Here is a 14583-nt window from a genome sequence, read left to right as displayed (position 1 = left end):
GCTGGGGTGAGCAGCGCTCTTGTGGAAATGGGAATCTCTTCCTATTTCCTCTTCAATGTGGTGTGGCTTAGGTTGGGCCCCTCCAAACCGCGCCACCTCCCAGGGTCCTCATCTTCTGCCATCTTGAGTCATGGCTGTATTGGTGACCTGTAGGCAAATTCACAGTCCCGAAGAGGGGGCTGAAGATGTGCCAGTTCTGCTGGCTGACACTCAGGTTGTTAAACCTTCAGAGCTGCTGTCTCAGCAGTTCCCGGGCTGGACATCCAAGGCGGCTGGGGGCAGTTTAACAATTCAACTTCTCAAGCCCAGGCTAGTGATAATGCCCCAAGGCAGCATGTGCCATTCTTGGAGGCCTGTGGGCAGAGGTCTTCCTGGGTGGGGTTCCGCAGCACACGTGCTGGGGGAACAGTAAATGCCTAGTTAACTCGAGAAAAGAGTTCCGTGGTCACAGCTGCGTTCAGCTGGTTACTTCACTGCAGCATTTCTCAGAGCCTCGAACCTGCCCCTTGTCCCAGGGTTCCCTAACGGGCTGCCACTACTGTCTTTCTGCAGCTGGAAATAACATTTTTTTAGTTTCTGGGGTTGGGCGTCCTTTCCACTGGCATCGAGCTCCCCCCTCCCCACGAGCCGCGCTCACAGCTCACAGGCTGATGTGTTGCAGGTTACGGCGGCATATCCTTGGCCGTGGAAGGCCCCAGCAAAGTGGACATCCAGACGGAGGACCTGGAAGACGGCACCTGCAAGGTGTCCTACTTCCCCACCGTGCCCGGCGTGTACATCGTCTCCACCAAATTCGCCGACGAGCACGTGCCCGGTACGTCTGGTCCCCTCTGCCCGCTCCATCTGATGCTTGCGTTTTCCCTGAATGCTGTGCTTCAGCCTTTGGGCTGCTCACGGGGGCCCCTCTCGGTCCCTGCAGGCAGCCCATTTACCGTGAAGATCAGCGGGGAGGGAAGAGTCAAGGAGAGCATCACCCGGACCAGTCGGGCCCCGTCTGTGGCCACCGTCGGGAGCATCTGTGACCTCAACCTGAAAATCCCAGGTGTGCACGGGGGTCTTGTGGCTCAGGGCAGTGGGTGCCATTAGAAGCCAACTCCAGGCACAGCCCAGAATGTACTGGCCAAGTCCACTATTGGTAACTGTTTTAATTAACTTATGTATTTATATATGTTATATTTATTTATATTTTTACTATTTATTTTCACAGAGACCCTTCCAGGCAAAATAAGTATTTACCTGCTACCTTTTTTTTTTCTTCCCATTGAAAATAGCCTTACTGTGTCATCATGGGTGACAAGAGATAAGCTTTTAGATTGTAATTTACTGTCTGTCCAACAAAATAACGTCAGTGAGAGACTGGACTGAGGAGTATTCAGTCCATTGCATCCTTCCAATGTCCATTCGTCTCTTTCATTCCTAAAATTAGAATCAGTTTGTGCCGACAGGCAGGATGGCCACGGATCACGTAAATGGACATTTCTGTTGGACATGTGGTCCAGGCCCTTTATTAAAGAACCTTCCCAAAGGGCCTCTGTGAGTGTGGGTTTGGGAATCCTTCTGTGGAGCTTGCCCAGCTGTGGTGGTAGCGATGGAAAGTTGAAATCATCTTCAGGTGAAGCTCGCATGGTGATGCGGAGAGGGCGCTGTTCTTCCTACACTGCATTGCCCCCTTTCTTGTGTGGTGTATCTATTTACCCTCCTCCTCAGTTACAGTCGATGGGTGCTTCCCGCTGTGAATCGCCCCTGTAGTGTCCAGACAGAATCATGCAAAAAATGGGCTTCCATGGATTGTGACCATGAAAAGCTTATGTGCCTAAAAGTGGGGGAAGTGTCACCTCATATGCCACCGTGCAGGGCTTGTGGTTCACATCGAGGCACAGAGCTGCACCCCAGGTGCCTACAGCCGCATGGCCATGTGGGTCACGCTGACAGATCACACTTGGCACTTGTTGCACACTGTATCGTGGGCATCTTCCACATCAGAACATACACTGCCACATCATATTTTTAACGACCAAGTAAGATTACAATAGTGTCTCGGGTGCCATCTTTCACTGGGGAGTCCCATTTCACGCAAACTCATTTCCATCCCTTGACTCCTATAATCAATGCTCTGTGTTGTTTGCCACTGCGTGCCCACGTGGCATCACGTCGGACGGATGGTGGGGCTGACAGGCTGGCAAGTACCAGATGCTGCTCTGCCTTGGCAGACTGCCCTCAGGAGGCAAACTGGTGCCCAATTGCCCATTCCACCCCCAGCACTGGGCACTCTCATTCTCACTTTGACCAGTTAGATGGAAAATCCGGTGTCCCACATCCAGTTTCATTACTCTGATCATAGTGACACGGCCTGCATTTTCATTTACTTTTCATTTGACATTTTGCGAATTACCTGGTCGTCCCCTTTGCTTGGTCCCTGCAGAGCCAGGGGGATCTCGTCTTTGTGTGATACACACGGTTACCTGGGCCTTAAAGCCCTCTGGCTCTTCCCTCGTTTCTGTTCTGTTTGGTCACTTGGCAGCAGGCGACTCCGGGTGAGATTCACTTTCGCCCTCATCCCTTAAATGATCCTGTCTCGTTAGTTAGAAGGGAGCGCAGCTCACCAGCTTCCAGATGTCCTCAGGCCCCAGGCGGTGAGGGGTGACCCACTTCTCAGCCCCCCTTCCTTTCTCTCTGTCCTCAGGGCTTAGAGTCGTGAGCTGCTCAGCCCAGATCCCGTAGGGCTGGTGGGTGCCGCTTCAGGTGCCTCTAGGTGACATCACCTGGCCACCCAGCATGTGGTGCGCCTGTCTCGCCACACCAGTGCGGGCATGGTTGTCAGCATGGCACGCTCACTGCCGGCGGAGTGGACATGGTCTGCTTCCCGGCGTCGGGGACCCGAGGCATTGCTTCTCTGAAAGCGTGGCCTCTGGTCTCAGGTTTGCTCCAAGCTTTACTCACGCATGGTTTTTGCTTTGCTGTGGGGACTGACCTGTGTTCACCTTTTCCCACTAAATGCATTTTGTCTTGTTGCCTCAAAGAATGCCAAGGCCTTTTGACAGTGAGGGATGACCGTTCTTAAGTTCTCCATCCTTACCTGCCCTAGGAAAATAGCCCCTGTGAGCATGACGGATGGCCACATGTCACCTTTGGCCTAGAAACATCTGTGTTACCGTAGTTTTTACTTACCTGCTGCAACTAACAGCTCAGGCTCTGGTTTGAAACCGCTGTGTGGCGGGATTAGCTCCAGCCAGGAAGGCTGTGGAGGACTCTGGGGCGAGTCAGCGTCAGTGTCCACAGAATGCTCTCTGCGCTGGGGACTGGGCACTCCCTCCGTGCTGGCCCCGCCGCCCAGGGATCCGAGGGAGGGAGGGGGCCTCCAGCCTGAAAGCGAGGAAGCCTGAGCACGCCTCACCCCTGCTGCCCGCGCACGTGTCCCGCTCTGCCTCGGGCCCTCTCCCTCACGCTCCTGTCTTTCCCCCCAACCCCACCCCACTTCAGAAATCAACAGCAGCGACATGTCGGCCCACGTCACCAGCCCCTCCGGCCGCGTGACCGAGGCAGAGATTGTGTCCGTGGGGAAGAACTCGCACTGCGTCCGGTTTGTGCCCCAGGAGATGGGCGTTCACACGGTCAGCGTCAAGTACCGCGGCCAGCACGTGACCGGCAGCCCCTTCCAGTTCACCGTGGGGCCGCTCGGAGAGGGGGGCGCCCACAAGGTCCGGGCAGGGGGCCCCGGCCTGGAGAGAGGAGAAGCAGGAGTCCCAGGTGAGCGCCCCGGGTTCCAGGTGCGCTTTGTACTTGCGGAGAATATAAGTCGGTCCTGCAGCGTCTGCACCCTGCTCTCTTCTCCCTGTTCTACCGAGTGGATGTGGTTTGTGTGGTTCTGATGGTGGTGTTGGGGGCATTCTTTACGCCAGGCTTCTGTGGCTAAATACATTTGGGAATTGCTCACTTGCCCGAAGCCAAACAGGTTTCTTGCTGAGGAACTGCTTGGAGCCGGTAATTAGGGACCGTGTGTCACTAGTCTCTAAGGGGAGCAGAGCAGTGAAGCTGTTTCCAGGGCATCTTGCAGGGCTAACGTTCAGTGGAGTGCACCACAATTCTACCAAACCAATTATGCAACGTCCCTTCCAGTGGTGGTTGCTAGGGGGAAGGTCTGGGAGGACAAAACAACATTTTCCATTTTTTTCTGGTTCAGTTTGGGTGTCTTCAAAGACGCCTGATTTCCCCTGATGTTAGTAATCATGGCTGGTGTCCAGGAAACCTCAGTGATGCTTTCCCTCAGGTCCTGCTCAGGGTTAGAGAGAGAACAGCTGACATCAGGCATTACCTGGCACTGTGGGTTTGAGTAAGACGTCGGGCCTAAGCCGGGCTGAGTCACTAACCTGGTGTTTCTCTGTCTCAGCCGAGTTCAGCATCTGGACCCGGGAAGCAGGGGCCGGGGGCCTCTCCATCGCTGTTGAGGGCCCCAGTAAGGCCGAGATCACATTCGATGACCATAAAAACGGATCGTGCGGTGTGTCCTATATTGCCCAAGAGCCTGGTACGTACGAAAGGGCCAACTGAGGACATATTCCTTGTTCAGGGATGGTGAGATTGTAAGGAACAAAAACCCATCAAGCTAGCTTGAGAAGAGAGGCACTTATAAATATGGGCCCATGCGAGCACCAGCTGCAAGAGATCCAGCCAGGCCTTAAAGGGGCAGGAATCTCTGTTCTCACTGCCTCTTGTCCTTCTCCACGGGTCCCTGTCTCGTGCTTACATTCAGCTGCCTCATTCTTTCCACTGACCAGCCTCTCTCTGCCCTCAGCCTCTGGCTGGTGCGGCTGCCCCAGAAGAGTGGCCTCGGCATTTGTCCCTCCTGCAGGGGTTCTCAGCCCCCTCTGGGCCGCAGACGCCTTTGGCATCTGGAGAAGCTTGTGGGGATCGTTCTCAGAATGATGTTTTGAAACACAAAATTAGAGAGATTGGAATGTAAAGAAAATCATTTATATTAAAATCTATTTATCAAAACCTTAAGAGAAATGAGTAACAGCAACATATACACGTCTTCATTAATACATTAAATCGAAAGATTGGGGGACATCTTTTAGACCTTAATTTCGAAGTAGCGGTGTGTAAGTCATGTGTCAAGATATATGTAAAACTGTAAAGTGCTACAAAAATAGCTGTGATTTTTGTTGGTGATAAAGTCACAAGTCCTCATATGCTGTGGATGTTTGCCAACATTTCTAAAGAAAGGAAATGCCAGGTTTCACTTAGAGGTTAGTGAAAATAAAGCCACAATTTTTTTCCCATTCAAGTTTTGCGGATTTCCTGAGTTCTGCACACAGGTCCTTTGGGGAACCCCGAGGCCCCAGGTCGAGAATCTGTGCCCTTGCCCAAATCAGAAAAGCAGACTGGCCCAGCCTCTGCCAGGCAACCACGGCCTTGGAGGGGGGCAGGGTCTCCCGAAGGCGTTGTAGCCCTAGGTGAAGAAGCAAGAACCTTCTCTGCAACCACTTCCTGGAGCCTCTGAAATGATGGGACTTCCCTGTCCGCACAGGTAACTACGAGGTGTCCATCAAGTTCAACGATGAGCACATCCCCGAAAGCCCCTACGTGGTCCCGGTCATCGCGCCCTCTGACGACGCCCGCCGCCTCACTGTTCTGAGCCTTCAGGTGAGACACAAGGAAGCATCTGTCCCCTTGGCCACAGGCCGACCAGTGAGACCCCAGACTCCTGAGGCCGCTTCAATCGCCCCCACCGTGCCGAGAGCCCCAGCCCTTCTGACCCCAGGCGTTGACTCTGCCCCGTGGCAGTCAGCTGCCCAGGCAGTGAGGACGGGAGACGGTTGAGGGCAAGCAGAACCAGCCTCGGTCAACAGAACACCTCAATGTTTGGGGACAAGTCTGTTTTTTAAATATTTATTTAAGGGAAACAAAGGAGGCCTGTTAATAATTATTTAAGGGACAAGGAAAGCTTTCAAAACAAAGCAGACGCCAAACTAACAGTCCAGTCATGTTCAACCTGCTGCTGTTGGCTTCCTCAAGAAAGTCAACTGCGATTTATTTTATTACTGTTTATTTACAATACATGTGCAAGGCACTGTTACCGCATTAAACCCTTGGAACAGTCTGGTAAGTGAGTTTCCCTTGATCCCATTTTAAAGATGGAAAAACTGAGATGCAGAGAGTCTGTGGCTCCCAGAAACCAGCTAGTAGGGTCAGAGTAACTTCTTAACACAGTTCCCTTTGTGGCCGACTTAACTAAAACCTGCAGAGGGAGATAAACCCAGTGGCTCCACAACCTGTGTTCTTAACAGCAGCCTCCTTGATCCCAACCCTGGCACTGTGGCGCGTAATGACATAGTCCACCCTATAGGAAAGGCGACTTTTCTCCTTGTCATAAACAGGTCACTTAATTCAAAGTTGCATTATAGCCTTCAGCCAAACTATGAACCACTGGGGATCCCTTTGAGTGTTTGTTCAGGTCACTGAAAAATAATAAGGTGTCTGAATCAGGAGTAGCAATTCTGTTGTGTAGTAACACCGGAATCCCAAAACAGATTTCTGGTCAAAGGGGTTTCTGAATAGCCTTCAGCTGCCCCCCCAGTTCTTGAAAAATACTGGCTTCATTAGAACGCAGTTTATCTCCGATGGGTGATCTCATTGGATCTCTGTGAACTTGGTTTATGCTTAGAGGCTAACCTTCCCCTGGAGAGCTGGTTGTGCCCAATCCTCAGGGAACCCAAGCCAGAATCGCAGCCCAGAGATTGAAGAGGCCTCACCAAGGGTACCACCTGGTCACTGTGGTGTCGATGTTTTTCTTGTGTTTCATTTAAAGGCTTCTTAACAGAGTTCCCTTTGTGGCCGACTTAACTAAAACCTACGGAGGGAGATAAACCCAGTGTTTGTTGAGGGCAAAGAGCTTCCCTTATGCTTCTCGAAGATTTCTTTAGGATCTTCCGAGGCGTTTATCTCCCTCTTGAGGATTTAGTGGCAAATGGATTCAGGTAACGTCAATGGTTCTGTTCAAAAAGAGCTGGTTTGGAGAAAGCCTCTCCAAAGTCTTTTCTGTAGAGTTTTCTCATTGGTCATAAATAGCTAAATAAGGATGTAGCGCCTGTATATCCATCAAGCTTTTATAACCGGCTGCTGCAGGAGGAGGGCCGTGTATTCAGCTCCGTCCCCTGTGCTTCCCAGGTCCCTTGGTGCTGAGTGACATGTAAATTATTTATCGGAGATTTGCCAGAGGCCTGCATGCCAGCATCTGGTGCTGGTTAGGAAAGAGAGGCACGTATTGTTTTGTCTTGCTTTTGAGGTTTTTGAGAAAATTGAAGTCAGCTGGCATTTTGCGGAAGGGGTGGGATGGTGGGATGGGAGTGATCTGGGGATCAGACTCCTTAATTTCGTCCTCCCTCCTGGGTCTGTAACCTCCAGGGCTGTGCAGTCTAATAGAATGTTCTGCAGCAACAGAAGTGTGCCTCATCTCCTCTGTGCCTTGTGGGAGCCACTAGCCACATGTGGCTGTTGAGCCCTTGGGATGTGGCTAGTGCAGTGGAGAAACTGAATTTCTAATTTTTCTTAATTTTAGTGAATTTAAATCTAAATTTATGTGTCTAGTTAAGACAGCTGATTTGGACAGCATGGCTGTGGCGCCTGGCTACTAAAATGTGGTCCTTGGACCAGCAGCCTTGGCATCACCTGGGAGCTTAGAATCCTGGAACCCCAGGCCCCATCCCAGACCCACTGAATGTGAACCTGCATTTTAACAGGACCCCCAGGGGCTTCAATTTCACGTTAAGTGCAAGCAAGCCCTGCTGCTTTGGAGTGACCATCAGAGGAGCGGCTGTCCAACCGTGTTCACATCACAACTGCTGACTTGTAAAATTTTGCTGTTCAGGATTGGCCTTTCCTAAAATATCTTAGCCAGCTAAATTTCTAATCCCCTCCTCCCAGAAGAGGCTAGAGTTTGCAAAGCAAAGCATAGACAGTGAAACTGATCTAGTGAAGAGCTAAAGCCATACTTGTCCCTCTTGTGTTTTGGGAAGCATAGATGACTTCTAGATGCATATTAATACTTAGCAATAAGCTGACCCTTTTGAGACTTCCTGTGTCTGAGCTGGGGCCTCTGCAGAGTGCCTTGAATGCATGACTTTATTTCATCTTCACAGCAGCTCCCTGAGATAGAGTCGGTTATTATGCCCCCTTTACGGGAGATTGAGACTCAGAGAAGTTGAACTTACTTAGTTTTCCGAAGTTTATATAACTTAGTTACATAGTTAGGAAGTGGTAGTAACCCCAGGGCCTGCAGAGTCTTAACCACTGTGCAGTGCACCTCCCTTACATCTGTAGCCCTTTTCAAGTTTATCAAAAGCTCTCTCCATTTCTGCCCTTGAGATAAAGATTTTAAAAAAATAGCAAAGATATAACAGTTTGTTCATGTCAGTGAATGCATGATCTTGTCAGCAGTTGGGCTCCTCCTAAAAGGGGGCCCTTATTTAACTTATTTTTTTATCTAGAAGGCCTGTTGATACGGAGATGGACTACTTTCTCCATGCCTTCAAAACACCCGTTGATCTGGAGATGCACTAAGGCCAGGCGAGAGGCTCTGGAAATGTTGCAATTTTACCCACATATAGTCTAGTTGAATGGGATGTCTCAGGTCTCCTCATGCAGGTAGCATCTCTTCCAGCCTGATCAACATGTTTTGGGTACAAGACCCTGCAGATGTGTCTCTCATGTCCTACTTTTAATGCTAGACATGGGGGACTGGCCCACCTGTTCTTCTGTTGTCAGGTATTCCATGGATACACATTCTGAGCCTGTTTGCAAGACAACTGTCCCCCAGAATCCCAGGTCGGGTCAGCGTGTGCCACTGAGCATAACGCACAAAGCACCATAACCTGTCAAATGTATTAAATTCTCAGGAATCGGGATTAAAAGTTAACCAGCCAGCCTCCTTTGCTATAAGGTTGAATGGGGCCAAAGGCAAGATTGATGCAAAGGTGCATAGCCCCTCTGGAGCCGTGGAGGAGTGCCACGTGTCCGAGCTGGAGCCAGGTAAGCCGAGGCCGGGTGTGCGGATCCCAGCGCACCCCAGGGCAGGTTGATCGGCCACCCAAGCCAGCGAGCCTTCCGATTGCTTTTGCAGCTGTTGCCAGGCTTTGTTTATAAATAAGGGTGTAAACTTTTGCCAGGGACAAGGAGATACTTCGGGCTTCCCTTTGTTAAATGAATACTGCCTTCTTTTCTGTTGTTTTTCAGTCCTTTCACATTGCATTCATTGTAATTTTCTCTCATATTTTAACAAGCTCTTACAGATTTTTATTATATTGTTGACATTATGACATGAATAAATACATTATGAACTCACTTTACTCTGAGGAAAAGGCCCATTGATGTTCATCTGTAAATTTAACTTTAAAAGAAAATCTGGGTCTCCAGTACGCCTCATAGCAGAAGGTTTTGTTGCCTGCTGCCTTGATGTATGGAATTCCCTGATGTCAGGCAACTTCAATAAGATATTTTGCCAGTGACCATTTATTGCCAGAGACTTGGAAGGGAGGTAAGCCTGAGGAAGACACGATTTCTGCCCCCAAAGAGGAGCTCTGAGTCAAGTGAGGACCCCAGTGATCACCAATACTTCGGGAGAATTGAGAACCAAATCGTAAAGATGGTCAGAGCAGGAAAAACAAAACAGTTTCTGTCTTTGCTAAGTCAGGAGGGCTTCTCAGTGGAGGTGGCACTGAATGTGGACTGCCCTTATTGGGCATTCAGTATGCACCCTGCTCTGTGTACAGTGAGGGTCGGCCTCCAGGACTGGGGTCTCTACAGATCTCTAAGATCTCTGTAGGTGTCTTTCTCCCACAGGGCAGAAAAGGAAAGGATGGGGGCAGGAGGCCTCAGAAGGAGCAAATGTTATGGGTGGGTGCACCGATCATATCTTGGTGTAAGTCTGACCACATCACAGAGGAGGAATTGGAACATCTGAAAGGCAGAGTGGTGAGCTGATGCTCCCAAGGGGTCCATCTGAGAAAACGGTATTAATCAGCAGCATTGGAAATGGCGAGGGAGGGACTTGAGGCCAGAGAACTCTTAACACTTGGTGACCAGTTGGCCATAGGGAGTGATGGAAAATTCAGAAAGGTTACTTGATGACTGAGCAGAAGGAGGACTATGCACTTAGCAACACTAGGAACAGCCAGTCATGGTGGGGTGAGAGCTGGCCAACCTTACAGGGTTTAATATTTTATTTGGGGGGTTTTTGAAGTGTCTTCCCAGATCTCTACAGTGTTGGGATTTAGCCAATGAGTGAGGTTCAGTTTCCTCAGCCCCTGGGCAGTATTTGAAGCCCTAGGGGTATCTGAGATCACCCACATGCCCCAGTTAGGATGTTGGTTGCAAATTACAGGATACTCATGTCAAGATAACTCACATGCTAAGGGAGTCTGTTATACATATAAGGCTCCGTTAACTAACATAACTGGAAAATTTAAGATCAAAGGTAGGCTAGAGTAATTTAATTCAGCCATTCAGCTACATTCTCCAAGGCCCTTAATATCTCTACTCTTCTTTGCGGGCCTCATTCTAAGACTGGCCTTCCTCTTAGTGACAAAATGGCTGTAGCAGCACCAGAGTTCGTCTTCACACCACACCAATCAAGAGAGAGATCCTCTCCTCAGGATTCTGTCTCAGAAGTGTGAGGTGCTCCTTTCCCAGAAGTCTCCAGTAAACCTCCCCTCCTGTCTCACTGAACATAGCTCACACATGTCTACTCCCGAGTCACTTCTGATAGCTAAATGCCATGTGCTGATTGATAGGCACAGGGAAAGAGGGATTCCCCCTCCGCCATTAGTGTGATCCAACCAAGAAGCATACCTGGACATGGGGGGTGGGGACAGCGTCCCCTGAAGCACACTGGTGTTAGGGAGAACAGGGGTGGGTGCCTGCCAGGGACTCTGGGGAGCAGTGCAGTGTTGGAGGATATGGGGTGGGCTGCTCCATGTAGATGTTCTCCTCTGGAGAAAGTACCTGAGGCCGAGGAGAAGAAGGTTTGAATGGAGCTTCAGGGAAGAAAAATTCTGAAGGGGGTGAAGGGGACAGGAGCCAGGGAGAGGCTGAGGGAGGCTGTGACCCAAATACAGCGGCAAGCCTGGCTGTTGGCCTTTGGGAAAGTTGCTCGCTTGGAGCTTGCTTAATTCGGGAGCATTAATGCCAATTGGAACCATCTTTTCCCCCTTCAAGAAGTCCAGTAGAGAAATTTTACAAGCAAGGAGGTTTTCATAAAAGAAGCATTTTCTGAGGTGGAGGCCACAGAGGATTAAGCACAGAGTTTGAGATTTGGGTACATTTCCCAAAGGGCTGACTAGGCACACAAACAAGCCCGTCTTGTTTCAAAATCCAGCATCTTGGGTGCCAGGCATCCAGTAGAGGCGTTGTCTTATGAATGATTTTAAATTGGCCATCTCGGGTTGGCCTTCTGCCTTCGTCCCACCTCACGTGGTGGTGTCCCCCCACCTCTACTTGCTCTCCTAGATAAGTACGCTGTTCGCTTCATTCCCCATGAGAACGGCATCCACACGATTGACGTCAAGTTCAACGGGAGCCATGTGGTTGGAAGCCCCTTCAAAGTGCGCGTCGGGGAGCCCGGACAAGCGGGGAACCCTGCCCTGGTGTCTGCCTATGGCTCGGGGCTTGAGGGGGGCACCACAGGTAATCCTGCCTCCCCCTTCACGCCTTAAGCGAGCCGGCTCCAGGGGCAGAGCCAGCAGAACCTTTCAAGCCCCGGGATGCCGTCTGTGCCTCTGCCCGGGGAAACCTCAGTGATGCACACTGTGGAGCCTCTCTCTGTCTCTCCAGAGCAGCTCTGGGATATGTGGTTGGACCCATAGTAAATCCAGAGTGAGGGCTCGATGGCCATGTCACACGCCGGCGCGTGTGCATTGGCTGTCTGCCCCGCTGGGGTTGCAGGTTTCTTGGCCTGCACCAAATTCCTGACGCAGGAACCCATCAGATCTATGGGATCTGCGGGAAGACCTGTCAGGCCTGTCTCCTCTTCCTGTGCTCTGATCCTAATGGCGCATGAGAAAACACTGGAACAAAGAATTCTGAAGCTTTTGGACTTGCTAGAATGTATTCTTAATCTTTGCCCCAGATGGGATATGTTTGCTTCTGACAAATATAGGCAGTAAGGGGGATAAAGTGGAACTCTCCCTCTCTCCTTGCCTCTCCTTCCCCCCTCCATCTAGGTCCAGGAGGAAGGGGGCTCACAGGGCCGGGGGGGGACCTTCACGTTCTCTTTGTCGGTATTTCTTGGCAGCTAGGTTGCTTCGCTAGGTGGTTTGTGAGAACAGCAGGCATAGGTCATGCAACTTGCCTTTTTCACTCGCCATCTTAAAGCACGTCTCACATCAAAACATACAGGGCCTCCCCCGTGAAATGGCTGCAGTTTGTGTTCACACTGTGAACCTAGAGGTGGGCATCGGGTGGCATCCAGTGTATCATTATTACTGAGAATGCCAGGGCGGGGAGCTTCTCTGCAGAGGAGGTTCTTGGTGGTGGACTCACTGGGACACAGCTTGCATTTGGGTATTACTCTTAGGAAAGCAGCTCTGTCCTGCTTTCTTGAATCCCTTGTGTGCGCACATTTTGTTTGCAGTCTCCCTTGATGTGGTGAGTGGGGCAGAGCAGAGCCCCCTCCCCCCAAGAGAGGGGACAGTGGGTCGCCCCGGGACTCTGGCCAAAGCAGTGGCCTCAGAGCAAAACAGCCAGGGGGGTGGTGTGAGTCCTTTCAGAGCCCCCAGGCCCATCCAGTCTAGCTCCACACTGAACTCTGGGCCAGCAGCTCGCCCTTTGTGGAGGTGTGGTGTCATTTCACCCTAGGTGGTGTCCGTTTTACAGGTGAGTCCAGGTCCATGACCCCGTGCCTATGCCCTTGACCCCTCAGTTTTGCTGCCTCCTTATGTGGCCGGCTCACCCGGAGGCAGGGACTGCACCCCTGGCCTGCTGTGTGGGCTGTCCTGAACCAGTACCTGGTCCTCCCAGCTGCCCTGGAATGGTCCCCAGACAGCAGTGCAGGCATTTAACCCACCAGCCAAGTTCACATGGGCTCCTCCTGGTACTTGGAGCCACAGCAGGCCTTGGTCCAGGCCCCACAGCAGCCACTGAGGTCTCCTGCAGCTGCCAGCAGCCACCTTACCCTCCTGCTAGGTCACACCTGCTGTGCCCAGGGCCTCTCCTGCTTCCTGTTGGCTGCTTGCACACCCTCTCGCGAGCTCGGGTTTCAGGCTGTGCTTTTGAAGCACTGGATGCTGCTGAGAGAAGGAGCTGGTCTCGCAGGGAGGCTCCCAGCCAGGAGGGAGAGGTACAGAGCACGCCTGTTTCAAGCCTTGTGTAAATATTGCTCTTGTCAAGGGGAAGGTGTCTTGTTCTTTTTAGCCCTCCCGCTCCCAAGCCTTTTCCCAAATATTCATCCCAAGATCACACAGCTGCAGTGTGCATGGAATGAAAAGGTGTCTGTGGTGGAGAGCCGGCATCCTGACTTTCGGAACGAAGCAAGCTTGCCTGAGTTTTTACGGGTGGGCTTGCTCTGTCTCCTGGCTCCAGCTTTAAATGGTCCATTCTGCAGGCTGTGGAGCAGGGGATGTGGGGAATCCGCGGGGGGGCTCTCAGCGGCAGAGGGGCTGAGAGGTCGGGAGTTAGACCACGGAGTTCCAGACGCGCTGGATTGGAAGAGCAGTTTTCCTGATGAAATGTTCCAGGGACCCCAGCGTGAGTTCACAGGAACTCAGTTTGCATGCCCGTGAGGGTGCGGGGAAGACCACCCCTGTCCAGAGATGTTGGGGCGTCATGTTGTTCCAGCTAGAGGCAGTGGTGGGAGGTGCCCCGCGTGTGCGTTTCCTTTCTCCTGTCTTCTCTCGGGCAAGTGCCTTAGCTCCAAGGAATCTGACCTCCGTGAACCTCACTTCCTTCCTACAAAATGGGAATAATAGGAGAGCCCACCTGATAGGCTGCCTCCCGTAGCTTTTTCCTGTAGGGCCTTGTTTGCCCACCTCATTTTCCCTGCCTTCTCAGGACGAACAGCTTGTTAAAGGCGTGGGGTTTCTTCCCACTGCAGCCAGGTCTTTTTTTCATGTTCACTTAAAAAATATCTTTCCTTATCGTCGCCTTGCAGCTACGTCCTGGAAATGCTGTCCCCTTCTCCTCGCCTCCCTCCCCAGCGCGCCCCGCTTCAGCAGTGGCTGGTGGGGCACTTCCCAGTGGCACAGTTTAGACACAAGGTTGAGATGTGGGGCGGGGGAGGCTGGGACTGGAGCCTCACTCAGGAGCTTCCAGAAGCAGCCGGGCTGAAGTTGGTGGGGTGGCACCATAGCTGTTCCTTCGTTGTGTTGATAACCAGAACAATGCAAGAATTCTTTCTCTGGCCTAAAAGCTATGATTACACCAAACTCATTCCCAGCTGGGGCAGCATGCAGGGCTCTGGAAAAAGCACAGGCCTGCCCGGGGATGCTGAGCCAGGGACGCCCCACAGAGGGCACTGGGGCGGGCACGCAGCCGGTGTGTCGCAGTCCCCAAGAGGCCCTCACTGACTACCTCATCCCTGTCTGGACTGGAAAG

At 51.7% G+C, this 14583-nt stretch overlaps 1 protein-coding gene across 4 annotated transcripts in view; it reads left to right on the top strand.

Moving 5' to 3' along the window:
* Positions 1-14583, top strand: part of FLNB (filamin B) — a 127168-nt gene that overhangs the window by 107871 nt on the left and 4714 nt on the right. For all 4 annotated transcript variants that reach the window (XM_057508301.1, XM_036878306.2, XM_036878310.2 and 1 more), the window contains 7 exons: positions 662-814; positions 920-1042; positions 3481-3747; positions 4388-4525; positions 5528-5643; positions 8895-9027; positions 11503-11679. In XM_057508301.1, coding sequence (XP_057364284.1) covers positions 662-814; positions 920-1042; positions 3481-3747; positions 4388-4525; positions 5528-5643; positions 8895-9027; positions 11503-11679 — 1107 coding nt within the window. The remainder of the gene's footprint in view (positions 1-661; positions 815-919; positions 1043-3480; positions 3748-4387; positions 4526-5527; positions 5644-8894; positions 9028-11502; positions 11680-14583) is intronic.

The sequence above is a fragment of the Manis pentadactyla genome, chromosome 1 (genome assembly GCF_030020395.1).
Source record: "Manis pentadactyla isolate mManPen7 chromosome 1, mManPen7.hap1, whole genome shotgun sequence".
Taxonomy (NCBI): domain Eukaryota; kingdom Metazoa; phylum Chordata; class Mammalia; order Pholidota; family Manidae; genus Manis; species Manis pentadactyla.
Note: the sequence above shows the minus strand (reverse complement) of the source record. Positions and strands in the feature narration are given on the sequence as shown.